Genomic DNA, 27253 nt, shown 5'->3' on the forward strand with positions numbered 1-27253 from the left:
CCCTTCCCAGTGCCACCCAAACACAGGCACCATCTGTAAACCCAAATCCAAGCATGGACTCATAAGACTCATAGGAGAACAGGGTCCAGTTTTCTCTGGGGCCATGGCTGGGAGGGAGTCCCCACTCAGCCTTCACCACCTTCCTTTCCTAGTTGTCATCTGGGAGCCCTGCGTGGGCACACCTACCAATATTTGTTAATTTGATTTCCTTTCTTCACTCAACATTATCAAGGCTCACATTGGGGTATTGAGGGGCCTACGGAACTTATTTTTTAAATAGCAATGAAGGCCCTAGAGAATTCTTATGTCTTTAAGACTGTGGCCAACCTTGGAACTCCATCAGAACTGCATGCTGAAAGGGACAAGAACCAGATTTGGCCCTGAATACTTCAGGAATATCAGGCACAAAAATCACACTTACTGAGCACTTGCTATGTGCCAGACGCCAATCCAAATACTGAAGGAAGGGGTCTGAGTCATGGTTCGCGGTTATCGACGGATCGAGGAGCAATTGAGAGAGAGACAGAGAGTGGGAGAGAGATTTACTGCAGGGGTTAAAAGCAGGTACATTTGGGCTTCCCTGGTGGCGCAGTGGTTAAGAATCCACCTGCCAGGGCTTCCCTGGTGGCGCAGTGGTTGAGAGTCCGCCTGCCGATGCAGGGGACATAGGTTCGTGCCCCGGTCCGGGAGGATCCCACGTGCCGCGGAGCGACTGGGACCGTGAGCCATGGCCGCTGAGCCTGCGCGTCCGGAGCCTGTGCTCCGCAACAGGAGAGGCCACAACGGTGAGAGGCCCGCGTACCGCAAAAAAAAAAAAAAAAAAAACAAAAACCAGGTACATTCATTCAAAGAGCTTTATGCCAAAACCAATTTTGGATGATTTTTTTTAAGTTTTAACCAATGGCTTTGACACCCTAGATAGATCAAGGAGGATGTCATTCCCCATCCCGGCTGATATTTCACTGTCAAAGTCATCTTTAGAACAGTTAAAAGTGCCCACTGGTTCCCTGGGTGCCTTGGTTCACTTTTGTTTTTACTACTTGCTGGCATGGAGGGCAGTTCCTCTTCCTCAGCGTTGGGGGTTTGGGGACCAGAGGTTCTTCATCCGTTCTGGGGGGCCACCCAGTGGCTCTTCCTTGCCATAAGAGGAACAGGCTTACCCCGTCTTTCTGCTGCACTGTGTCTTCCGCGTGGCAGGTGAAGGCAGCACGGAAGCTCTAACAGACTCACACTCCAACTGGACAGCACCTGGACCGCATCCAGGGCGAGCGGAGGAGAGCAGAGGGGCTCCCCTGAGAGGTGAGACCGTTGTGTCTCTAGGATAACCCCCCCACCCCCGGAGCATCAGCACAGACCACAAGGCTGGAACACCTGCAGCATTCCTCATCTGCTTCCCTGGGACATGAAGACCCTCAGGGCAGCCCTAACTGTATGGCTGTCTCGAGGACACAGAGCCGGGACTGGAAGCCGTGTGGCAACTCTAGGCCTGTCAGCAGCCAGAGTGCCCCCTCTGCTCGGCGAGGACAGCCACCCCGCCAACAGCCCAGCGACACTAAAGCAAGCCGCGGCCACCCCGCGTCCTGCGCACCTCACACCCACATGCAATGAGCACCCAGGACGACCCCCAAAGACCCCAAAGTGTTCAGTCATATTTCCTGCATGTGTGGTTTCTCCTTTAACACAGTGAAGTAGGAAGTGTGATATGGCAACGCAATCAGCATTCATTTTATTAAAGGGGTTTGGAGAAGTTAAACTAATATCCCTCTATGATGATGTGCATAACAGATGCCCTTTTTGGCTAAGCAGAAAAACAAACCAAAACAAACAACAAACCGTCAAAATAATCCACCCGAAAACATTAAAATATTCATAAGCTCTGTAAGTCCAAAGAACGTGCTTTTCAAGCCCATACTGCGGTAAAATAAGACAATAGAACTACAGCGCGACAAACTCATGGACCTGATGCTCGCCGGTTAATCCTTGGAGCTTCCATCCGCATTTGCACGCCAAGTGCAGGGTTCCCCAGAAGGCTTCATCTAAATTAAATCCCTGCTGCGCTGCACCGGAGCCTCTCAGGAAGTCGGTCTGTCCCGCCAGCTCACCTTTCTGCAGGTCGATGTTCTCGGTCCTGGTTGCCGCGCTCCCGGGGCGGGACGCCGGCCGCTCACACCCACTCGGACTTGCTGGGGCCCGGGAGCGCGGCGCTTGGCGCGCAGGGGCGCTCCTCCCACCCCGGGGCCGCCGCTCCCGGCCCGGCCCCGCGCGGCTGGTCGCTGGCTGAGGACAGCGCGTCGCTCTCGTCCTCCCCTGGCAGATCCGGGTGCCCCGGCTCGGTGGGCTCCGGTGCGGGGCTGTACGCGCCCTGCCCTCCAGTCCGCAGGCCCCGGCGAGCGCGCGCCCCACGTCCCTCGGGCGCCCCGTGTCCCTCCCGCGCCGCACTCCCCGCCCCTTGACACGGCCTCCTCCGGGCCCCGCCGTGTCGCCTGCGCGTCTCCCAGCGCACGCTGCAGACCAGGTCGGCGACACTGAGCAACAAGGACAGCGCGCAGACCGCCCAGACGAAAAGCATCAGGATGGACTTCTCCGTGGGCCGAGAGACGTAACAGTCCACCACGCTGGTGCAAGGAGGGTGCGTGCACGAGAATCTCTTGGGGACCAAGAATCCGAAGAGGAGGTAATGCAGGGCACCGAAAGCTGCCTCCGTCAGGGTCCGGAGGCAGAGGTGGACCACGTAGCCCGAGGAGAAGTCCGGCACCATCAGGCAGCGCCTGGCCCCCGGGGTCAGTTCAGGGCCATCGTGGTCCTCCGAGTCATCATCCAGCCAGCGGGATCCACGTGCCGCCAGCTCGGCTCCTTTGTGCAGCACGTAGACACTGAAGACGGCGGATGGAAGCAGAACAGACACGCTCTGGATCAGCCAGAACCGCAGGTGGGACACAGGGGCAAAGATGTCGTAGCAAACGTTGGCGCATCCGGGCTGCAGAGTATTGCACACGAACCTCTCCTGCTCATCCTGGTAGACCGGCGACCCGGCCAGGATGAGCACCCCCATCCTCAGCAGCACCATGAAGATAAGCCAGATCTTCCCTGGAAAGAGGCACAGGAAGGGCGCCATCACAGCCAGACCAACACATCTCCTCCTCCCAGCAACAGCTTTAAATCTTTACTGGTGCTGAGCCTGGAGAACTAAGTGTGTAAGTCACAGCAACAGTATCAGCCTGTTAGCTCATTGGACGAATGTCTAATGAGCACTTACAAGGTGTCGGACAGTGTGTTCAACTAGGCACACCTCGGAGATACTGCGGGTTCAGGCTCAGACCACCCCCCAAAAAGCGAGCCACACGGATCTTTTGGTTTCCCAGTGCATATAAAAGCTGTGTTTCCACTATACCTTGGTCTATTAAGCGTGCAATAGCATGATAAAAAACAATGCACATACCTTAAATAAAAAGTACTTCATTGCTAAAAATTGCTAACCATCCTCTGAGCCTTCAGCCACTGGTGGTAGTAACATCAAAGATCACTGATCACAGCTCATCAGAATAAATATAATAACAATGAAAAAGTTGGAAATATTGTGAGAATTACCAAAATGTGACACACAGACATGAAGTGAGCAAATGCTGTAGGAAAAATGGCGCCAAAAGACTTGCTTGAGGCAGGGTTGCCACAAACCTTCAACTGTTAAAAAAAAAAAATGCAGTATCTGAGAAGCACCATAGAACGAGGTATGCCTGTACGTGTTTGTAAAATGCTTTGAAATTGGCAGATTTAAAGAAGCATGAATACTAAAACGTTTGATCTAGTTTGGCTAGTTCAGAGTTTGGGCTGAAAGTTCTAGAAAGAAAATTGGGCGGATGTAAATAAAGTCTTCCTCTTAAAAAGAGTGAACTTTTTCAAGGATGTTAGTGCATTCCTGTAACTGTGTATAGCAAATACAAGCTACTAATTTCAGTGAGTTTTCTCTATGGTTAAGAGTCCACACGACCTTTATGTAACCAGTGGGCTCTGTAGCCCTTTCATGTTGCTCTGAAGCCCTTGAAATCGAATTTCTTGAAGAACATTCAGTTTTTTAGACTCTTCAGTAATTCAGAACTCCTTCCCCCCTATTCCAGCTATTATGAATTGAAGTTTGTCTTTCTTCAATTTATCATGAATAAATGAGGCTAACATAGAAATCAAAATAACTTCCAAGTCCTATTTTCATTTCATGAGTCAACTATTTTGGAGTGTGTTGAAGACCCAGTCAAAATAATTTGTAAATATTCTGTTTTGTGATGAGATACAGAAATCATCACCTGACATCAGAAAAACTAAACTCTCTTATAAACGAAGGCAGTTCAACTCAAGGACTGTGTGACCATTACGTGATAAAGTCATTAACTCAAACTTTTAAAACCAAGTTGGCTTCGACTAAAAAGCAATGAAGAAAATATCAACCACTTCACAGACATATTTTAATCCTTTTCTCAATCCCCTTTACTAGGACACCCATACCTCTCTGAAAATTTAACTCGGCTACACCAAACTCAGAAAACGTATTACTTTGTCAAAAAAATAAAAACTAAACTAAAATTGGGATTTGGTTTAAAGTGCACAGAGAACTTACTAATCTTTACAAATGGAGCTTCAAGGATAAACCCTAAAAAGATGAACAAGATAGCTTACTCAAGGCATGAATTTCTCTAACTTTGACTGTATTGTTCCTTTTCCTGGTAATGTAGCCAGAGAAGAGTTACACAAAAATACCCCTCCCATCTGCTCAGCCCCCAAATGTCAGCAAAAAGACTCCCCTTGAGAGAAACATTGCTCACTCCCAAGACATCCTTAAAGGATGGGGGAGCCTCCTTAAATAATGGAGAATTAGAGGAAAGCTTGAGCCCTGGTTCCCTGTCCTCCAGGGATAGGCAGGCCTTACTCATGGGAGAGGGCCAGGAAAAGTGACCCAAGGCAGAACCAGTGTTCTGCAGGGGTTGGCGCTACTCACCCACCATGGTCACGTTGCAGTTTAGGGTGATGACGAGGAACCCCAGCAGGTCCAGCTGGTCCATGCTTTCAGGGGGTCACAGACTAAAGGTGGCTGGAGACTTCCGGAGCCTGTGTTCTCCAAGGAGGTGGGAAATCTTTGCAGGAAAAAATGTATCTTAGCTACAAAAGACTCCCAGGTGAGAGCTGGAGATACTAAAGGGAAGATTCAAGCCCAGGAGCACAAGGTCGTTCTTCTGTCTCTAGTTGAGATGGTCCCGAGCTGTGTGAGGCAAAGCCTTCCTGACAACTGCAGCGACCAGAGGCCAGAAGCAGCCGTCTCTCATCGTGGCTATTCTTACCCTCTTGGGACATTCCAGGCCCTTGGCAGTGCTCACGTGTCTCCACCAGGAGAGCTGACGCTTCAGGATATAAGAGAAGCGATGACGTTCATCCCAAGAAAGAAAAGTTCTGTTAACCAGCCAAGTCTCTATTAAAAAGGCGTTTCCTCCCTGAAAACATTTCCACACCCACTTCTTCACTGCTTAAAGCAGCGCTAAAATGTCCATACTTCGTCTCTTCTGTGAAGCATAATCCACCATAACTCGAGCCCCAAAGGATCTTGTCCTCAACCCTGAATTCCTATACCATGGGTGCCAGCAGGAATCTGCACCTGGGATGCGTGTCCCAGCGTTAGGCTGTGACACAGTCATTCCGTAGCTGCTTCCTGTCTGGCTTAGTGACGAGAGCCCTTCACTCAGAGACAAAGGACCTGGATGCAAAACTGGGGGCAGCCACCTGGTCACCAGGAGTCACTGAATCTCCCGACAGCCTTGTCTTGCAGTGGGGTTTGTGGGAGACAGACATGAAACGATGGTGTTAAGAGCACCTAGCATGCAGAGGGTGTGCAAAACTCGAATCAGTGGCATTTCCATCCCTAACTGGCCCCAAAGACCTTCATAGATGATGTCCTCCTTTTGTATCTCCCGGCCCCATCGAGCCCAGGGCTGGTGCCGTTGAATCAGCTTAACAAATGTCCATTAAATTTGTCATAAAATATCACCGTCTGGACCTGCTGACATCAATCACAGTTGCATCAAAATCCTCTCGTGGCTGCCACCTTTCTATCTGGGAAGAGCCCATCCTGCAAGGCTGGGGGTCTATCCTCAGAGTGGAATTTGTGAACTTTAAAAGGAATGATTTCAATTTTCCATGAAAGCTATTCTTGATATCCTACCTTTTCTCCATTTCTGATCTATTCTTGACTTTAGTAATAACCCTAGAAAGAGTCCCCAAGGAAGAGTACAACAAAGATGCTTTCATCTTCATGCACAGGACACGTTTCCACCCACAGAAAACATTTTGACCCCCTTGAAAGGAACAGTAGTTTTGCTATATTTTAGTCAAACGCTTTGACATGAACAATGAAATTTAGAGAAATTGTAGTCACATTAAAATTCTGAAGTACTTGTTTCAAGGGTTCAAGTATAAAAGAAAGGAAAATATCTTCACTTCCTAATAGACCGTTCAGGTTATTGGCTTAAAAATGGAAAGACCAGGAAAGCAATGACTGAATTTTGCTGTATGATATAAATAGCCTATTCTGCATGGGGATTCAGTTAGAATGTTGTGACCTTGAGCAAATCACTAGGGCTTTTCATGCCTCAGTTTTCTCATCAGTGAAGTAGAAAAAAAAATGTGCCTTTTACCTACACAGAGTGGCTGTGACATGCAAAGTGAGATCATAGGCACGAAAATGGTTTAAAAATGTAAAGAATTACGCATGGGAGTGGCTGGTGGTGCATCTCAGGGTCTGCTCCTCTGGGTTCCCACCCTCAGCCTTTCCTCTTGCTCCCATGGCATCTTCTGGCTGCCTGTCCCCTCCCCCTCCTTCATCACTTTGCCCTCCCTCCTCTAGGTCTACCTGGTCCCCATTCTGTCTTTCTTCCTCTCTCTCCTTTGTTTCCTCTCTCTCCTGCTAGAGGGCATCTTGCTTTTCCTGGAAATACTAACCCCTTGTGGCTGCCAGAAACAAGATGGGGACAGAGAGGAGGGGCTGTAACTGGAGCATCAGATCCTACCTCTCCCTCCATAAAATTACCCCAGAATCGATGGGGAACTCTGATTCGCGTGTCTGTTGGGTGGAGAGAACATCCAGGGGAGTCCTGTGCTCGGCCCAATGAAAAGAAACCCAGCAGGAGTCAGGGACACTTCTGCCTTCCCCCTTTTCCTTTTCCTTTTCCTTTTTCCATAGTGACTTCTGAGATGTGCATCTGTCCACTAAACCATATCACCCACAAGACATCACAGACTGGTCCCCATGGGGAAAACAAAACCCGCCAAATTCCATTCTCCACAGACTTGCTGATTCATGCAGATTTAGAAAATACCTTAAAATCCACTCAGCCACCTTCCTAATTTTCCTAATCTTGAAATTAAAGGTATAGCCCAGACCACCGGCCTCAGTAGAGTGCTTACATGACATTCGGTGTCCCTGCCCTGCCCAGAGAATGTTTGATCCAGGAAACATTAAAAGTACAAAAAAGTTTTCAACTCTCCAGAATGTTAAAGAAATTCAATTATCTGCATAATACAATGTTAGCACTTCAAGTGTTTGAAATTGTATTTTTTTAACTTTTTCATGGAAGTCTTTCTAAGACACCGCTGGAATCTAAGCAGAGGGGCAGGACCGGCTATACGGGTAGAAGGTCTGCCCGGGTACCAAGACGCACTTAGAATCAGGCTTTCCTTACGAAGAAAACACAAGTCTCCACCACCAGCTTGCTTTTTGTTCCCAGGTGTCGGGCAGTAAGTCAGAACACCCTTCCTGAGTGCTGTGGTCTGAATGTGTCCCCCCAAAATTCATACCTTGAAATCCCAACCCCCAAGGTGATGATATTCGGAGGTGAGACCTTGGGAGGTGATTTATGGAATGAGTGCCCTTTTGAAAGAGGCTGGAGAAAGCTTATTCTCCCAGAACCGTGAGAAATGAATTTCTATTGTATCTGAGCCACCTAGTGTACAGCATTTTGTGATGGCAGCCCAAATGGAATAAGACACTGTGGTATCAGCTGAAATGGAATCCAACAGATGTTCTCACCATCCAGGCAGGAGGGAGGCATCCTCTTACTCGTTACTGTTACTATAGGTGTGCTGTGACTTATGGGTGCCTTTTGAAGTATGATTGCTAGTGTGACAAACACAGTTCAGTCCATATTTACTAAGCACCTACTATGTCTCAGGCACTGCTCTCGGCACAGAGAATGAAACAAGTTGCTGCCCTCGCTGAACTTACATTCTAGTGGAAAGAACTGACAGTAAACAAGGGAAGTATCTTCAGCAAAGTGACTTACTAATTAGATGGTGGTAAGTGCTGGAGAGGAGAATAAAGTGGAGATGGGAGTAAAGGATGCCCAGGGGTAGTAGGGCGGCCAGAGACAACCTCGCTAAGGAGGGCACATTTGAACCAAGACTGAGGCAGGGGAGGGAGGGAGTCCTCGTAATTCCTACTCTCTTTTCTAATTTGCCCAGACCCAGGCCTACATAGCAAAAGTTACTCAATGGTCCCCAATCCTTTCTAGGGCCTGTGTATGCACCATGTTACACAGTGCAACCTCTCAGGACCCTCACTGAACATGTGGGTCCGAGGGTGAAGCAGTGGGACCACACTGCAGAGCAGGGACCAGGGACGCAGTGGAGCTGTTCCCCGGCATCCAGCATGGGGTCGCTGCACCGGCCACCTGGGGGATTTTTGTTTTCAGGTCACGTCCAAACAGTTCAAAATTCTTCATCAAAACAGTCGCCGGTAGTCAAAGAGGTCATTAGGGAAAGAGTACAGACTTCCAGGTCAGAGGGTCTGGGTTCCGACCTGGTTCCAAACACATAGCAGTGTTTGACCCTGAGCGACCATTAACCCATCTGAGCTTGTCTTCTTCTCTTCACGGAGTTGAGGATTCATTCCTTCCAAATGCATTGAGGCCCCTCCTGAGAACTCTGTCAAGTCTTGAGAATGCAAACTGAAGACTGGGGTTGAGACATACACACGACTATATATAAAATAGATAACTAATAAGGACCTCCTACATAGCACAGGGAACTCTACTCAGTACTCCGTAATGGCCTATATGGGAAAAGAATGTAAAAAAGAGTGGATATGTGTATTTTTTTAAACATCTTTATTGGAGTATAATAGCTTTACAATGGTGTGTAAGTTTCTGCTTTATAACAAAGTGAATCAGTTATACATATACATATGTCCCCATATCTCTTCCCTCTTGCATCTCCCTCCCTCCCACCCTTCCTATCCCACCCCTCTAGGTGGTCACAAAACATGGAGTTTATCTCCCTGTGCTATGCGGCTGCTTCCCACTAGCTATCTATTTTACGTTTGGTAGTGTATATATGTCCATGCCTCTCTCTCACTTTGTCCCAGCTTACCCTTCCCCCTCCCCGTATCCTCAAGTCCATTCTCTAGTAGGTCTGCATCTTTATTCCCGTCTTGCCCCTAGGTTCTTCTGACCATTTTTTTTCTTTTTTTTTTTTTTAGATTCCATACATGTGTGTTAGCATATGGTATTTGTTTTTCTCTTTCTGACTTACTTCACTCTGTATGACAGACTCTAGGTCCATCCACCACACTACAAATAACTCAGTTTCATTCCTTTTTATGGCTGAGTAATATTCCATTGTATATATGTGCCACATCTTCTTTATCCATTCATCCGATGATGGACACTTAGGTTGTTTCCATCTCTGGGCTATTGTAAATAGAGCTGCAATGAACATTTTGGTACATGACTCTTTTTGAATTATGGTTTTCTCAGGGTATATGCCCAGGAGTGGGATTGCTGGGTCGTATGGTAGTTCTATTTGTAGTTTTTTAAGGAACTCTATACTGTTCTCCATAGCGGCTGTATCAATTTACATTCCCACCAACAGTGCAAGATGGTTCCCTTTTCTCCACACCCTCTCCAGCATTTATTGTTTGTAAATTTTTTGATGATGGCCATTCTGACCGGTGTGAGGTGATATCTCATTGTAGTTTTGATTTGCATTTCTCTAATGATTAGTGATGTTGAGCATCCTTTCATGTGTTCGTTGGCAATCTGTATATCTTCTTTGGAGAAATGTCTATTTAGGTCTTCTGCCCATTTTTGGATTGGGTTGTTTGTTTTTGTGATATTGAGCTGCATGAGCTGCTTGTAATTTTGGAGATTAATCCTTTGTCAGTTGCTTCATTTGCAAATATTTTCTCCCATTCTGAGGGTTGTCTTTTCGTCCTGTTTATGGTTTCCTTTGCTGCGCAAAAGCTTTTAAGTTTCATTAGGTCCCATTTGTTTATTTTTGTTTTTATTTCCATTTCTGTAGGAGGTGGGTCAAAAAGGATCTTGCTGTGATTTATGTCACAAGAGTGTTCTCCCTATGTTTTCCTCTAAGAGTTTGATGGTGTCTGGCCTTACATTTAGGTCTTTAATCCACTTTGAGTTTATTTTTGTGTATGGTGTTAGGGAGTGTTTTAATTTCATTCTTTTACATGTAGCTGTCCAATTTTCCCAGCACCACTTATTGAAGAGGCTGTCTTTTCTCCACTGTATATTGTTGCCTCCTTTATCAAAGATAAGGTGACCATACGTGTGTGGGTTTATCTCTGGGCTTTTTTTTTTTTTTTTTTTTAAAGGAGTAAAGCTGTGGTTTTCTTTTTTTTTGGAAGATATTGGGGGTAGGAGTTTATTAATTAATTTATTTTTGCTGTGTTGGGTCTTCATTTCCTTTCTCTAGTTGTGGCAAGCGGGGGGCACTCTTCATCGCGGTGCGCGGGCCTCTCACTATAGCGGCCTCTCTTGTTGCGGAGCACAGGCTCCAGACGCACAGGCTCAGTAGTTGTGGCTCACGGGCCAAGTTGCTCCGTGGCATGTGGGATCCTACCACCAGGGCTCGAACCCGTGTCCCCTGCATTAGCAGGCAGACTCTCAACCACTGCGCCATCAGGGAAGCCCTGGCATGAACTATTTTGCCCCAACTTTCCTGTGTTGAGCCCAGAAGCTTTAGGGCTCCTGAAGTTTGCCCGAATCCTAATGGCCCAGAGCCTCTGTGGATTGCACTGTGTCTCTGAGAAAACAGAATGCTGTGCCCCTGAGGTTCCCCAGACATCACTGGAAGCCCCGCTGCGTGGAGCAGACTTGTCCCAGAAGGCATGCCGACCAGCCCTATGTCTGGGCCACCTGCGTGTAAGGCAGAGTCTGACCACACTGGGCCCCAAATGTCCCACAGATGACTAGCTCGTCTCTGGGTTTGGAACAAGTGTGTGCTTTGTTTTTGAAAACATTTTGAGTCATACATTTTTAATTTTTTTATTTTTACATTTGTTTTTCTCCAATAGCTGAAAGAGAGAGAGAGAGAGCTGTGTTCATATTTCTCTCTCTGGATAATTGAGAGGCGGTTTCAGGCCTTGAGTAGGACCTCCTGCCTCAGACACCTCTACCTCTTGTTCAGTATCACATGGTAAATGCTTGCCGTCCTTTGGCTTTTACAAGCGATGACAATGAAAGCCTCTGGAAGAGGCAACACGTGAATCCTCACCAGTCACCTTCACTAGAGTCTGAGTCCAGAAGCACCAGTCCTGGAAGCAGGCTTTTCTGTGAAGGTGAGGATCTTGGTTAGGGAAGATGTGTCAACCGAGTGTCATAAACACGCTCCCTCGTTACCAAGCAGTTCAGGTTTGTTAGCGCTTGTATTTTCCTCTTATGTTTTAGGTAATGGGGGTCGGGGTGGGGAGGAAGGGAGGGAGGGAGGAAGGAATGAAGGAAGGGGGGAGGGAGGGAGGGAAGGAGGGAGACACTGGGTGGCTGTGACTGTGAGTCCAGGATTAGATGAACAAGTCTTGTCAGGAGCACAAACCAGTCCCCATTCCCCTCTATGTGTGTCTCTGCCTGTTCTTGACCATGAAATGCTAGGAGGGAGAATGAAGGAATTCAATCTATTTTAAAACTCAACAACTGTTAAACGCTAACCCCCCAAGCATTCAAAACACTTTAATTTGGGACGAGTGATGAGCCTGTTTGTTGAATGAAGGATATATTCGGAAGCCCCCGACAGTGGTGTCTGGACAAGCAGGCGACAGGGAATTCCTCTCTGAGCCAAGGTCCCCCCCTACCCACCGGCGATGGAAGGGACACGGGTCTCCTCAGGCAGTGTTTTCAGGTCAAGTTTTCTCCTAAGGGAGAAATTAAGGAAGGAGGGAACATGCATCTCATCAGCTGCAGTGTGGTTGGTTCCACCTGGACCTCCGGGGAAACCAGCCAGGCCAGGACCACACTGTACTCACCTGTGAAAGCAAAGACAGACCACAGAGCAGAGAAAGTCAGTGTGAGGAAATGGACAGGAGGGTAGACAGAGTGATGCGTGACACAGCAGAGCGGGATCGGATGGCAAAGGATCACTTTATATCTAAGGGTGTGATCCAGGTAGGAGCAGGGTCATCACAGAGACAGGAGGCAGGCCCGCCCCGGCCAGGGCACACATTCCCTCCCTGGATGGCGCAAGGCCACCCACCTTGTGGGTGGAGGAGCTGGAACTCAACACAGGGCCCGATATCAAAGCCCTTCGCCCTTCGCCCCTTAAGTGTGATGGCCTCAGCCTAGGAGAGAACAGGTTCTGGCAGGGGCCACGAGAGGAAGCTGGAGGAGTTGTTTCGTTTTGTTTTGTTTTCTAAAGAAGGTACTAGAGAGCTTGTTGAGTCCTTCTGAAAAAGAGTGAGGGTTTCATCCAACAATAATATATTGATATATACTCCGTGCCAGACACTGGGCCAGGTTTAGGGATGTAGGTGAGTAAGACACAGCCCTTCCCTTCAAGGACAGGGAGACAAGAACTTTTCTACCCATAAGAACAGTGATCAACTTTCCAGATCCCAAGAGAGCTAAGACACGGTGAAGTAACAGTAATGAATGATGGGCCTGTAAGAGAGACACAAAGAGGGTGTGAAGGAGAAAACGAACATCTGCAATGTGTGCACGTGTGCGTGTGTGTGTGCGCACACTAGGGAGGGGGAGAGAGAGAGAGAGAGAGAGAGAGAGGCACGTTATAGATGAAGAACATATGGTTCTGTGACATCTCATGACTGCCTAAGCCCACACGGTGTAAGTGCAAGGCTGGGATCCATCCCACATTATTTGACCCCAAAGTCCCTGGTGTTCCCATGTGACACAGAGCTGGGAACAACTGGGGAAACTGGGGAAGATCCCAAGAGAAGCTCTCAGTCTCAGCCGGGCTCAGAACAGACATCTCTCTGGGCCTCTGCTCTTCCTTTCTGGAGCGAGCTAAGCTCACAGATTTGTTTGGTGACCTACCTTCATCTTTCTTGGAGAGAAGTGGCATAAATAAATTCAATCATTTATTAAAAGGCAACAAAGAGCCCCTCCTGTTAGCTGAGCTGGGATTTCTGGAAAGGCTCTTTTAGGGGGTAATCCATTCTAATCCCAGCACTACCTCCAGACAGTTTCCTTGGAAAGACTGAGTTGTGTGTACAAAGTGAATCTTTAAGAATGATTTTTCCCAAGGTGTGGCTCTGGTCTCATCTTAAGCGAGGCTTTTAATGGGTGTGAATCACCCTGAGAATGAATCTTTTTTCTTTTTTTGTAACTATTCTCCTTATCTGAGTGCACTGATGCCTCAGCCTGCTTCGAGAAGAGTTGAAAGCAAGGGGCCTGCAGTATCTCATCACAAGCCTTCTTGGGACCCCAGCGTTGATCTCTGGTCTCATGTCATGTTAACAGCGATCCTCCCTCAGTTCTGTGGGTTCTAGCTGAACCTGGGAGGGGAGTGGTCATGTAGCCACCTGGGCATAGCCGAGATGACTAAGCAGTTACTATTATGTTTGTAAGGCCAAGCACTAATCCTTCAAGGTGGAAAACAGCCAACAAGAGCTTAATGATTTATCTGATTCAAAAATTGAAAGGCAGGGCTTCCCTGGTGGCGCAGTGGTTGAGAGTCTGCCTGTCGATGCAGGGGACACGCGTTCGAGCCCTGGTCTGGAAGGATCCCACATGCCACGGAGCAGCTGGGCCCGTGAGCCACAACTACTGAGCCTGCACATCTGGAGCCTGTGCTCCACAAGAGAGGCCGCGGTAGGGAGAGGCCCGCGCACCGTGATGAAGAGTGACCCCCGCTTGCCTCAACTAGAGAAAGCCCTCACACAGAAACGAAGACCCAACACAGCCAAAAATTAATTAATTAATTAATTAAAAAAAAATTGAAAGGCAGAAGTTTAAGGAAAATACATAAGACATACCTCTTAATATTTTAATCGGTGTGTATGTATTTCAGCCCTATTGTGAGGTCTTTGAGGTCAAAGCCAAATCTGTTAAGTTGTTTTCCTGTCACCCCAAGAACATCCCAGGGTAGTTCCCTTAATCAATCCATGGTGATAAAGATGGCCTTGCAAATAGCTGTGTAGTATTTTCCTTTTTAATTTAAAACAGCCACTACAACTGTTGTTTTTCCCTAGTTGACGGGTTCCATGTAATTTGAAATTTCGTTATCAGATGCATATATATTAAGATTTTTATGTCTTCTTGATGAATTGACCCTTTTATCACTGTGAAATGTCCCTGTTCATCTCTAGTAATATTCTGTTTCCTGAAGTATATTTTTCTGGTGTTAATATAGCCATTCTCCTCATTATATTTGTTTTCTCTTAAATTCTTGAGTATATTTAGAATAACTGGTCTTAAAGTCCTTGTTTGCACATGGAAGCAACCTAAGTGCCCATCGACAGATGAACGGATAAAGGAGATGTGGCACATATATACAAAGGAATATTATTCAGTCATAGAAAGAAACAAAATTGAGTTATTTGTAGTGAGGTGTATGGACCTAGAGTCTGTCATACAGAGTGAAGTAAATCAGAAAGAGAAAAGCAAATACCATATGTTAACACATATATATGGAATCTAAAAAAAAAAATGGTTCTGAAGAACCTAGGGGCAGGACAGGAATAAAGACACAGACATAGAGAATGGACTTGAGGACACCAGGAGGGGAAAGGGTAAGCTGGGACGAAGTGAGAGAGTGGCATGGACATATATACACTACCAAATGTAAAACAGATGGCTAGTGGGAAGCAGCTGCATTGCACAGGGAGATCAGCTCGGTGCTCTGCAACCACCTAGAGGGCTGGGGCATGGAGGGTGGGATGGAGATGCAAGAGGGAGGGGATATGGGGATGTATGTATACACAGAGCTGATTCACTTTGTTATACCTCAGAAACTAACACAACACTGTAAATCGATTATATTCCAATAACCATGTTAAAGAAAAAAAAAAAGAAAAGAAAGAAAAAGATTATATTCTTGATGTGGGAGCTAATCCTGCCTGTCTTCTCCCTTCTCTGCACCACTGACCCCAGACCCAGGCAGAGAGATGAGGCACTCCTCCCTTCCCAGCGGTGTTAACATTTCAATTGAAAGGTGATCTAGTAACGTGGTTAAAGGCATAAATATATTTTGATACCAATGTGCCAAGCTTCATAATCCAAGTTTCATCACTTATACAATGTTTGACTTTGGAAAAGTTACTAAACATCTCTGGGCCTCTGTTTTCTTGTCTAGAAACATGGATAAGTAATAATGCCTTACGAGGGTTGTGGTGAAAATTAAACATGTTGTTAATTTTTAAGTGTTTGGAGTGGTGTGTGGCAAACAGAAGCTTCTGTGTAAGTTTTGGCTGTTATATCCTGCCAGGTCTTAGTTAATGCATATATGAACATACAATGGTCCCACTGATTCCGACCACCTCAACATTCAGGCCGTGTCCTTGACAACCCTGTGTCTTCGTTTAAAACTCACAGCACACACAGAAAAGTGGAATCATGCTTCATAAAAGAGGAAACCAAAACAGAGGAAGGGAGTGGCCTTCCCAGAATCAGCAGGTTTGTCAATGCTGAACCTGGGCCTTGAGCCCACGTCAGCCTGGTGCCCAGGCCACGGCCCTTCCACTGGGCTCCAAGTGAACATAGGGAGGCTCCTCAGACATAGTCCTCAGCGTATCTCAGGGGTTTTCCGTTTTAGTCTCACACAAAACTGCAAGAGAACTTATATTTTCCTACTAAATATGCTGCATAGAGAAGGAAACAGAGGCTCAGAGAGTAAGCAATTTTCTCAAGGTTTAACATCAAGCAACCATAGAGGAGGCGTTTGAACCCAGGTCAACAGAATTCCACAAGCCCAGGCCTTCAGTTCTTCACTGTGCTGCTTCCATCTATGTTGAATTTTTAACAAAAGTAGATTTGCGCTAAATTTCATGTTCTGGTAACTTGCTCTTTTGCTTAATAATAAATTGGAGACCTATTCCATGCCAAAAAAAAAAAAAAAAGTCCTTGTCTGCTAATTTCATCTTCTGGAACTACTATGTCTGGGTCCGTTGATATTGACTGTTTTTTCTCTTCATTATGAGTCACACTTTTTCCTGCTTCTTCACACGTCTAGCTATTTTTACTGAATGCTGGACACTGTGTATGCTACATTGCTAGATGTCTGGATTTCATCTTCATTCAAAAATGTTGAATTTTGATTTGACAGACAGTTGAGTCGTTTGAGGATTAGCTTGATATTTCTGAGACTCATTTTTTTTAACATCTTTATTGGAGTTTAATTGCATTACAGTGGTGTGTTAGTTTCTTCTTTATAACAAAGTGAGTCAGCTATACATATACATATATCCTCATATCTCCTTCTGAGACTCATTTTAAGCTGTTAGAGGGAATTCAGTTTGGCCCTACTACTAAGGTATTACATTTCTAGTCTTTATTGAATTTCCCAGGGGGTTAACAAGGTATCTTCACTCTGGCTGGATGGAATTTAAATGTCTTCCTATCCTATGTGAGACCTAGGAATTGTTCAGCTTAAAAAGCTTCCTTGAAGTTACTTATTTCCTGACCGTATAGAGTTTTTCTCTTTACATGTAGAGCTCAGTATTCAGTCAAAGACTCAGGGAAATTCTATGCACATTTCTGGGGTTCTATATAGCTTCCTCTCATCTGTCTTCTCAACTCAGTAAGGCCTCCATGCTCTGCTTAGGTTTCCCCTGGGAGTAGTACAAAAACCGCCTCCAGACAAAAAGCTAGAAGTATCATCAGGGTGACTTCATTTGTTTCCCTTACGTCAGGGACCACAGTCCTTTGCTGTCTATTTTCAACATCTGAAAGCTTTTACTTCACCTATTCCATCCAGTTTTCTAAGTTACTTACAGTGAGAGGTCTAGTCCAGTATCATTTATTCTGACATGACTGTGGGCAGAAACCCTACTTAATGGTCTATGTCAACCTTGACCCCAATTTCCATTTACCCTGAGGACATAGAGAAACAGCAAGATTTTTCCTCCCATTTATCTTTCATCTATTCTTGCTATATGGAGCTGTGTACTTGCTTCAGGGTTCTGCAAACAACTTCCCCTGAAGCATTCTAACCAGGCCGTGAAAATGATAGATAAACCTGGGTATAACCACCTAGGGAGCCGACCTGTGTACTCTTAGGAAAGAAAGAGATATGAAAAGCGAGAGGAGGAAGAGCAGAGGGAAGACCAAGAGGAGGAAAATAAATTCCAAAAGGAGAACAGATAAGGAAAAGAACAAGAACTTTAAATCTCCACGAATTAAGTTTTTCAAAAGAATCAGAACACTTATGCCTCAGCCCTGAGGCTCACCAGGATTGCTGTGAGCAGTAGGGACTAGAAAAGGGGCCAAAATATGTCTTTTGGATCATTGCATTTTCTCCCTTTTGCAAGGAAGGGCATATTTATGGTAAGAAATCCTTACAATAAGACAGTGAAATGTGATGGTGATAGGGAAAATATTCTAACTTAATAAATTTTTAAAAATGCAAAGTTATCAAATGAGGACAATGGATTTTGGAATTGGAGTGAAGAGGTGTTGAGTGCTGGAGACATCGGTTGCGACTTGAGCCTGTTTCTAAATCAGTGTTCTAGCTGTGCTGAATAACACAGCCAAGGCAAAGTGGCGCCTCTCAGCTTCCGTAGCAAAAACGGCTCACTGCATGTGGTTTATGACAGCAGTAAATAACCCATCCTGAAAGACGACAGGGATTGAGTTATTCCTTCTTAACTTGTAGTTCTGATTTCTTACTTGCATTCCAGACTTAGCTCTTTGGAAACAAAACCCATACTGTTGCCAAAGTTGCTAGAGTTATGCTAGTTATCAAAAGTGATGGTATTTTTTCTGACAAAAGACAGCTGGAAATTTAATGTGCTTTTTTTTGTTAACGTTGTAGTTTTTTTGTTTGTTTTTGGCTTAGTGGGGGGAAGAAATGCCCTTCTTCGGTAAAAAGCCTCAGCAATCGGACCGAACAGTCTGGGAATTGCAGGGAATTTCCTGGGAGTGTTTTTCTACCATTTTTCAGGGACAAGCAAAAACTAAAACTAGTTGTTTCTTGTTTCTCCTTTTTTTGTTAAATTGGGTCACTAAGGCAGACCAGGAGCTGAAGATGTGAAACGATGTCTCAAAGTACAGCTATTTCAACATGGCCGTTGGCAGCAGCTTAAGTGACCAAATACATGCATGAGCTCCTGCCATTAGCTACATGAATGCTTTCTCTATTTGGAGCTGAGAAAAGAAAAGCCTTCCCTGAAGGACGATTTCAAGCAAGAATTTCTTTTAGCCACCAACACGTGTGTTTGCTGGATCTTCCTGGTCGGTCCACCCCTCTCCTTAGTAGGTGAGAGCAGCTCGGAATGAGGGGAAACTCATTGATTCTAAACTAAGGCTGGGATCACTGAAGCTGTGGGAGCCAGTCACTACCTGCGGGGGTGGGTGCATTTTCAGCAGGGGTATGCCGGTGCCTCCTGTCTCTAACGCGTCTGTGACCGGTGGCACCCTAACGGGGATGATGCCTGTGTCCTGGGGGAGCTGGAGCACACAGCGGCCACACCACGGCTGGGCTCAGGCCCTGATGAGCGCCGTTCAGTTCCTGACTTCCATTCTGAAGTCCAAGGCGGAGAGGAGCCAGCTGGGATAACCTTGCCAGTGGCAACACCAGCAACTGACAGTGGAAGGGGAGGGTGGTATCTTCAGGTGGGGAAATACATGAAGAAAGAGAGCACCACGGGCAATGCCATCTAAGTATTTATAGCCTCATGAGAGAGAGAGAGAGGCACACACTCTCAGGCAGCATCTTAGACAGAGAAAGGAGTCAGAAGTCACTGTCTCAACACCTTCAGACATCAAAGAGCAAAAGTAATGAAGTTAAGAAAAGTGTCATGGGCTGAACTGTGTCCACTGCCCGCCACACCCCAGCCCAGACATTCATATGTTGTAGCCTGAACCCCCAGGACCTTACAATGTGACTGAATTTGGAGACAGGGCCTTTAAAGAGGCAATTAAGTTAGAATGAGGCCACTGGGGTGGGACCTAATCCAATCTGACTGCTGTCCTTGTGAGAAAAGGAGATTAGGACACACAGGATATAAAAAAATTAGTAAGTAACAGAAGCCTCAATTGAATGGAATCAGGAGACCAGCAGGGGAGCCCTCACAGCCAGAGCCGACAGCAGATCCCAACAGGAAGAAGAAAGACTCCGCCTCTTTCCTGGCAGGGCTCAGCCAATGAGAAGCCACTGACTCTTTGTTTCCTGTAGCCACCACACCCACTTCCTTTTACTCCCTATAAAAGCATCCTCCTTCTTTTGCTGTGCAGGGTCTTGCACACGGCTCACCATGGTTGTGGCCCCCAAACTGCAATTCTCTGCTGATCCGCCAGGGAATTCCTGAGGGTGGAGGGATTTGGAGCGAGAATTTAAGAATCCGACCGGCCTGAGTTTGAATCTTTGCTGTATCACCCTCAAGTTCATGAACTTCTCTTCATCTAAGTTTCCTCAACTAGAAACTGAGGGAAATAAAAGCACTGCATAGGAGAATTGGGGAATTTGAAAATAGTGCAAGATGTGATGCTCAAAATTGCTTCTTTGAACCTTAAGGTCTGATGGTGGTTTTCCAGGGCTTGCTAAGTGGGTGGAATGTCTTCCACTAAAGCAGACCCATCCTTGTGTCTCTGTCCCACATATACTGGGGTTCCAGAGAGGAGTGCGTTGTGGGAAAGGGCCATGCAGCTGGCATTAGGCAGTGACAGCCACTGTTGTGCCCACCTGGCATGAGCATGCAGGGACGGGGCAGCTGGGACTAGTATTGAAACATGGGTCACGCTGGTGGCCCCAGCCCATTGGCCCCGGGGCATCAGACAGGAGAGCTGGCAGACGCGGAGAAGGCCTCTGCCCCCAGACCACGGACATCGCAGACTCACTCACCTCCATCTCACAACCACGTGTGCAAACTGAAGTTGATTGTGGTTCAGCAGGCAAATTGCTGCTCGGGGATGGGGTGTGTCTGAAACCATCAAAATCCTACTTTTCAGACTCACAGACATAAAGAACAGAGTTGTGGTTGCCAAGGGGGCATGGAGAGGGAAGGACTGGGAGTTTGGGGTTAGTAGCTGCAAACTATTACATTTAGAATGGATAAACAACAAGGTCCTACTGTATAGCACAGGGAACTAGATCTAATCTGGTGAGATAAACCATAATGGAAAAGAATAGGAAAAAAGAATGTATATATGTGTATGACTGAGTCACGTTTCTGTACAGCAGAGATTAGCATATTGTAAATGAACTATACTTCAATTTTTAAAAATTGGAAAAATTTATATATGTGCATATATATATGCACATACATAATTATATATGTTTTAATATACATATAAACATATGTATAATATATACATATGTGTATATGTGTGTGTATATACGTGTATATATATGTATATATATCCTTTATTTAACCAAGACTTGAAAAAAGGTAAAGTTAATGCTCAAATGTAGTAACCATATGAGCCTAGTTTTCTGAGATAACAACTCCCTTATATTCTCTGTGCACTTTGTTTTCTGTTTTATAAGTCCTACCGCATATGTCTTTTTGTAAATTTCTTCAACCCCTTTATTGGGAAGATTCAGGTTAAAAATTTTCAATAAACACTGCATATGAAATCAGTCAATCAATCAATCCTAGTTTTCTCCCAGAGAGTTTCGTGACCTCAGTCACTCATCTGTCAAGTGTGTATGTTGGACAAGATGCTCCCTAAGGCCCTTCCTAAGGGTTGTTTTATGCTCACATGTGCAGAACAGCAGCTAAGGGGGAAGGTGGTCAGGTCTGGCCCAGGACAGGATGGAGCCGGCCGGCTCTTCCCCTCGGCCAGGAGAGCGGCGGGTCAGTGTCAGCATATCCATGCGTCCCGCCCGCCCAGACCCGGCTCAGAGACAGGTAAATGCTCCAACGGGGCAGGAAGACCTTTGCCTGGAAGCCGGAGGGACAACGTGCTGCTACCAAACCACTAGCTCTGTCAAGACTGTGTTGCAGCCAGTGGGTGACTTGGACAGAATCTATAGGCTCCAGACAGCGAGCAACACCAGCCTCCCAGGTGGGGCTTGGCCTGAGCACCTGAACCCCACTCTGTGCTCAAACTCCCACTCCCCTGCCTGCACCCAGGCCCAGCACCGACGCAGAAGATGTGTGGCGGGTCCCCGACACACACACACAGAGCACACGTCCACACGAGCGCCCGGTGCTTGGGATCTGGGAATTGAGCTGCAAGGCATCCAGGCCGGGGGCTCCTCTGAAATCCCTAGCAGAACCCAGAGAAGCAGGGAACAGGTCGTTTACAGTGGACGGCAGCTGGCGTGAGCACGCAGGGGCTGGGTCCGGAGGCATATGGGATCTTAGTTCCCTGATCAGGAATCTAAGCTGCGCCCCCTGCAGTGGAAGCGCAGAGTCTTAACCCCTGGACCACCAGGGAAGTCTCTGGTCTCCAGGCTTTTTGAAGCTGGCAGCGAGGCCTGGGGCAAGGAGAGGAGACACTTCTTCCCAGTGTCTTTGCGAACAGTGAATAGGAGCTGGTGCCAGAGGCCTTGATTCTGCCACTCTGATGACAACAGCGGGAAGACGTGCAGGTGGGCAGGCACCTGCTCACCTGGTGAGCAGTCAGGCTCTTCCCCATCAGATCCACGGCCAGGCTGCCATTTCCACACGTGGCCGCCGCCCTTCAAGGTTGTCTTCCTTAGACTGAGCAGAAAGCCCCGGCCGTGGAACTGGCCCTGCCCGCTGGCTGAGGCCCTGCCCGCTGGAACCCGGTGGCGCTTACCCCACCTGCCATCTTCTCCACTCAACCCTTGAGAGTTCAATTCCCCAGGCCCTCCCAGCACAGGAGAAGCTGGCGCCAGCGCTGAGGCGGACAAGAGGGAACGTCCTTTGTCTCCGAGAGCTCACAGCGGGGAGGGGACGAGCAGCTTCTGGTTGTTATTTGGCCACAGCAGCAAGGATCCATCAGAACTGGTTTAGGACCCATTCTCACCGGTCAAGAAGGACTGAAATCCCTGAGCCCCGCGCTCTCTGACACCCCAGGTAAGATCCCCTTTGCTCAGAGACGCCCCCTGGCAGCTGTCCCTTCCCGAGCAGCAAGTTCCGTTTTCTGTTACGGGAGGGAGAGGTAGGCTCTAAACGCAAGAGAAGCCGCAGGTGCTCGCAGCCGACGGCAGGCAGAGAAATGACCAAAACACGAAGGCCAACAGCGAGCTGAGGTGGCAGGGAGGGGTCAGTGCGATTCCAGAGGAGGTGGCAGAAAAGGCCGCTGAAGGGATGACTTCTGAGCTGAGACGTGAATAATGAGGAGGCAGCGGCCATGCTGAGACACCCAGTGACAGCCACGGCCTGGGCATATTTTGAGCGAGAAAATGTGCCTCAGACTTAAAAATGAGAATTCGGAAGTACAGAAAAAGAAAACCACGGTCCAGCAGGACCCCTGCAGGCCAGAGGACAGGCCGTGGCCTCAGGGGAGGGGACGGCTGGGGCCACCTATGAAATCCCCAGAGTCCAGCCTGTCTAAAGCACTCAAGCTGAGACCCGATGGGAAGGGCGTCACCGGAAGCCGAGCCAGCGCTTCGAAACAGCCGTGCCTGGAGTCCGCAGGATGCCGTGAGCAGACTGGGCCCACCATTTGCGTGGCATCTGGATTTAGCAGCTATAAAAATAACAGCCCTATATGCCGCTCATGCTGGTAGGTACTGCTAAGCCTTCTTAAAAGGCTCAAAGGGTGCAGCTGTCTCCCCGCCAAGGACAAGGCTCTGGAGATTCCGGTGACGGGTGGGACCTGCCCATGAGATGGTTTTAGGGGCAGCTGGAGACAGGCTGGGGCTGATGCTACAGTCTTTACCAAGTCACTCTGCCCTCCTGACTCCAGCCCAGCTGGGGACTGTGGGGACCAGCTCTGCTCTGCCCCATCAGGGAGCTGCCCAGGGCGCGGGTGAGAAGCTCTGTGCATCGGAAGCACCTAATATGAGGCAGCAGCGTTGTTTCTGGGGGAAAAGCTACGTTTGAGATACTGTTCAGACTTCCCTGGCTGACTTCCAAAGTCTTTCATGTTTGCATGTGCATCTCTACCGAGGGGAAGGTCTCCCCAGCGCTGGGCCTCAGCAATGCCCAGACAGGAGGAAGGAGCGAGGAGGGGAGGTATGGAGGGGGGCAGGGGACGGGGGAGGGCTGATGCATGGGGAGGGGCGACGGGGAGGACTCCTGAGTGGAACCCCCTCCTTCTCCAGGTGTATCCAGATCTCACACACGTTCCTTTCCCTAAGGCACCCTCGAGGCCGGCTCTGTCTCGGTTCTCTGACCTCCCTCCTTCCCTCCGGGGCCACACTCGGGGTGCGGGGGGATGTGAAGACGGGGCCAGGGAGCTGAGATGCCGAGGGCCATGCCGGGTCCTCACCGTGAGGGTGGCAGGGCGGGCTGCCTTCCACGGGCTGGCCACAGCAGGCCTCTGGGACGAAGTGACATCTGAGGGGCGTCGGAATGAGAAGAGTTTCTCACGCAAATCCGTGGGGGGAAACGCGCCAGACAGAAATCACAGCTCAGAGAAAGGTCCTCAGTCGGGACAGGACTGGGTGACAGGAATCCCCTGGATGGAGGGGGCAGCGGAAAGGGGGTGCAGACGGACGTGTTTACATCAGGAACACGGTGCATCCCGTCCGGCCCTTTTCCAAGGAGCACTGAGCACTTTCTCTATTTAGGTTCTGCACGTCTCTGAGGTTCCTGGAGCTGCGGCAACAAATTGCCACAGGCTGGATGCCTTCCAACAGCAGAACTTGACTTTCTCATGGTTCTGGAGGCTGCAAGTCGGGAATCAAGGCATTGGCCACGCTCGCTCCAGGCTCCAGCGAAGCCCCCTTCCTTGCCTCTCCCACTCCAGTCTCTGCTGTCACCGTGTGGTCTTGCCCCCAAGTCTCCGGTCTCCGTCTCCTTAGAAGGACACTGGTATTGGATTCCGGACCCACCCTAATCCAGTGCGACCTCATCTGCAAATACCCCCTCTCCAAACAGATCACACTCGCAGGTCTAAGACTGGAATAAATTTGCGGCGGGGAGAAGACCCAGACACTATAGCACTTTCTTGACAGGTTTTTCCCTGAGCAGGGGCACTGCGAGGGCTTGAAGCGCGGTGCTGAAACACAAGCTCTACGTTCTGGCTTCCAGGCTCTACAACCTCGTGAGTGCGCCCAGGGCAAGGCTGTTCTCCTCTCCAAACCTAAGCATTCTTGTCTGGGAATAATAATAGCAGCTACCCCCTCAAACCACGGTGAAGATTACATGAGTTAACATATGCTAAAAAAGAAAGAAAGAAAGAAAAACGTATGCTAAGTGCTTAAGTTGCGCTGGGCACACTGTAAGGACAATGCTTGTGTTCTTCCCTTGCTTATACTTTGCTGCAATTTTGAATGGCACCTTTCCTCCATTATATTCTCTAATGGTTATTGCCGGTGACGGAAAACTATCAATTTGGGTATAGTGATCTCCTACCTGCCATCTATTAGAATTCCAAGTAACCATTTTCCAGTTGCTTCTCCTAGATCTTCCTGGTAGTAATCACATCAGCTTCAAGATACTAAAAAATTACTCAAGTATGACATTAACTAAATGACTGTAGAGCCCCATGAACTGACATTCAAAAAGCACCTTCTACACATTCTCCTCTCCAGAGACAGGCTCAGAGACTCTGCCACATTCCCCGATCGTGATAAAGACATGTGTCTACTTTCTCGTCATGTCAGAACCATTGTCCAGACCAAAGCAATACAGCTTTACGAGGGCAGGAGCCACAGGTTTGAGTCCTGATCTATCCCCATTATGGGCGAAGCCTGGTAGATACAGGTGCTCGGTGTGTTGACTAACTTCATGAACAGATAATCTCCCATCAAAACGACTGACAGGATAGCCTTTCAGGCTGTCACACGGCGAGAACCCTGTCTCGTGCGGTGCTGGGATAAAGATGCAGAAACTCTCACCTGTGATCCTTCCTGTCCCCATACTTTCAGCCGTCAAAAGTCGGATGGGAAGAGCTAGGTGCAAGTGCAAAGCTGAGCTACACACAAGTATAAGACACAAGAGTCACACAGCTTAACAGTGACGGCCCAAAACCCAGGCCAAGACCAATGGGGCTGGCCCCAGATCTAACAGGGCTGTGAAGAAAATACTTTGAAAAAATGAAAAATAAAAGCAGAATTAAACCTTTTTTGGATTCCCAATCATAGGGTCATCTGGTATCTTTTTCCTTACAAAAGTGCATGCTGGGAAAGTGTGGGCTCACTTTTTTAAAACAGGAGTTTAAAACTTGCTTGATTTAAAAAAATAGAATCAATGCACATTAAATTAAAACTGATATTAAGAAGGTTATTAAAAATATGAGGCTGTACAAATGAAATCCAAGGCACCTCGTCATTAGTTTACAACGACACGCAGTGGCGAGAACAACCTTGAAGGCACAGCTCCCTTGGCAGCAGAGCACCCGCAGAGCGCCGACGCCTCTTACCTCCAGCTTGTGGGCCCTCTCCCTGCTCAGGGCCTTCGAGGGGAAGCTCTGTTTGTTGGCTTCCGCCAGAGAACGAAGATCAAAATACTTGGCATAAACACTGGAGGACACGTTGATGTTGAACTGGAGCAATTCGAGGAACTGTCGCTCCAGCTCGTTCCTGCAGAGAAAGACAGAAACGCACAACTCAGCCGCCGTCCCCACCCGCGGCCCCCTGGGCAGGCTGCTGGACACAGCCAAGTCCACCAGGTCCAGTGCCCGGAAGGATGAGGCCTGATTAACTGGGATGATCACCAGAAAGGGCTTCAGGGCGACCCTGACACTGAGACTGAGCGTGTCTGTGCACGTGCGCGCGCACACACACACACACACACACACACACACACACACACACGGCAGGCTCTGGCCTCACCTCTCCGCGTGAACCATCGGCTCAAACAGGGGGCAGAAGATGCAGTCGAGAGCCGTCAAGTGGAGTCCAGTGAGGGCGGACAGCAGCCTGGAGGTCAGGCCTCCCCAAGACCTGGAGGACCGCCCTTCCCGGGAGGAGACGGTGGGGACACGCTGACCGGCTTCCTCGGGACCACGGGAGGGGAGGCGGTTCCCCAGCCCCAGCGCACACCCATCAGCTGCAGGGCACGTGAGGACCCCCTGCTGGGCCCACCCGTCTGATCCGGCAGGTCTGGGCGGGCCCGAGAACGTGCATCCCTAACACTCCCACGAGCTGCTTCTGGGCCTGCTCGCACGCTGAGAACCACTCGACGACAGTGCCCAGTCCATAAGGGAGCCAACCCACTTAGAGCTGGATGAAGACGAACCACGGCGGCCACAATGCATCTGAAAACTTCCCCAGGCTGCAGGCCTACTTCTCGGTAGTTACTGCGGGGAGGAGAGGGGTGGAAGCGTGCTCGGCGACAGGTCTGTCTGGGAGCCCTGGTCCTGGGCCACCGCCCCGGGGAAGCACCCAGGGCTCACTTCTGTCCTTTATCACAGTCTCCCCGCCTTGTCTCCTCGGAGCCAGAAACCGTGACATTTGACGGTGCAGCCTGGCCCCAGCTCAGCACCTAACATGCGCTTAGCGCTCCATAATTCCTGTTACTGAAAGGAGCGGACCAAGCTCAGCCTGGGCGGAGGGATCCAGGGAAGGCTTCCCGGAAGTGAGAGCTGAACTGAGCCCCGGAAGCGACCAGCTCCGGCGGGGAGGAGCCAGGTGGGGGCGGGATGCTTCTGGCGGGGGGCGGGGCAGCCCGTCTGCTTCCGGTCAGGGGCCCCATCCAGCCGTCCCAGCCTGTTTAGCGCTGCTATGACAACGGGGGCGGGAGCACTGAGGCGGCAGGGAGGCTGGGAGGTGAGCAGGGTGGCTGGTTCCCCGA

General features: G+C 48.5%; 1 protein-coding gene across 1 annotated transcript in view; it reads right to left on the bottom strand.

The window, feature by feature from the left end:
* Positions 1–576: 576 nt before the first annotated feature.
* GJD4 (gap junction protein delta 4) overlaps positions 577–27253 on the bottom strand; it is a 29001-nt gene continuing 2324 nt past the window's right edge. Inside the window, exons 2-3 of the mRNA XM_049705616.1 lie at positions 25881–26040; positions 577–3087 (exon numbers count right to left, since the gene is read on the bottom strand). Coding sequence (XP_049561573.1) covers positions 2165–3067 — 903 coding nt within the window. The 5' untranslated portion in view covers positions 3068–3087; positions 25881–26040 and the 3' untranslated portion in view covers positions 577–2164. The remainder of the gene's footprint in view (positions 3088–25880; positions 26041–27253) is intronic.

The sequence above is a fragment of the Orcinus orca genome, chromosome 2 (genome assembly GCF_937001465.1).
Source record: "Orcinus orca chromosome 2, mOrcOrc1.1, whole genome shotgun sequence".
NCBI lineage: Eukaryota > Metazoa > Chordata > Mammalia > Artiodactyla > Delphinidae > Orcinus > Orcinus orca.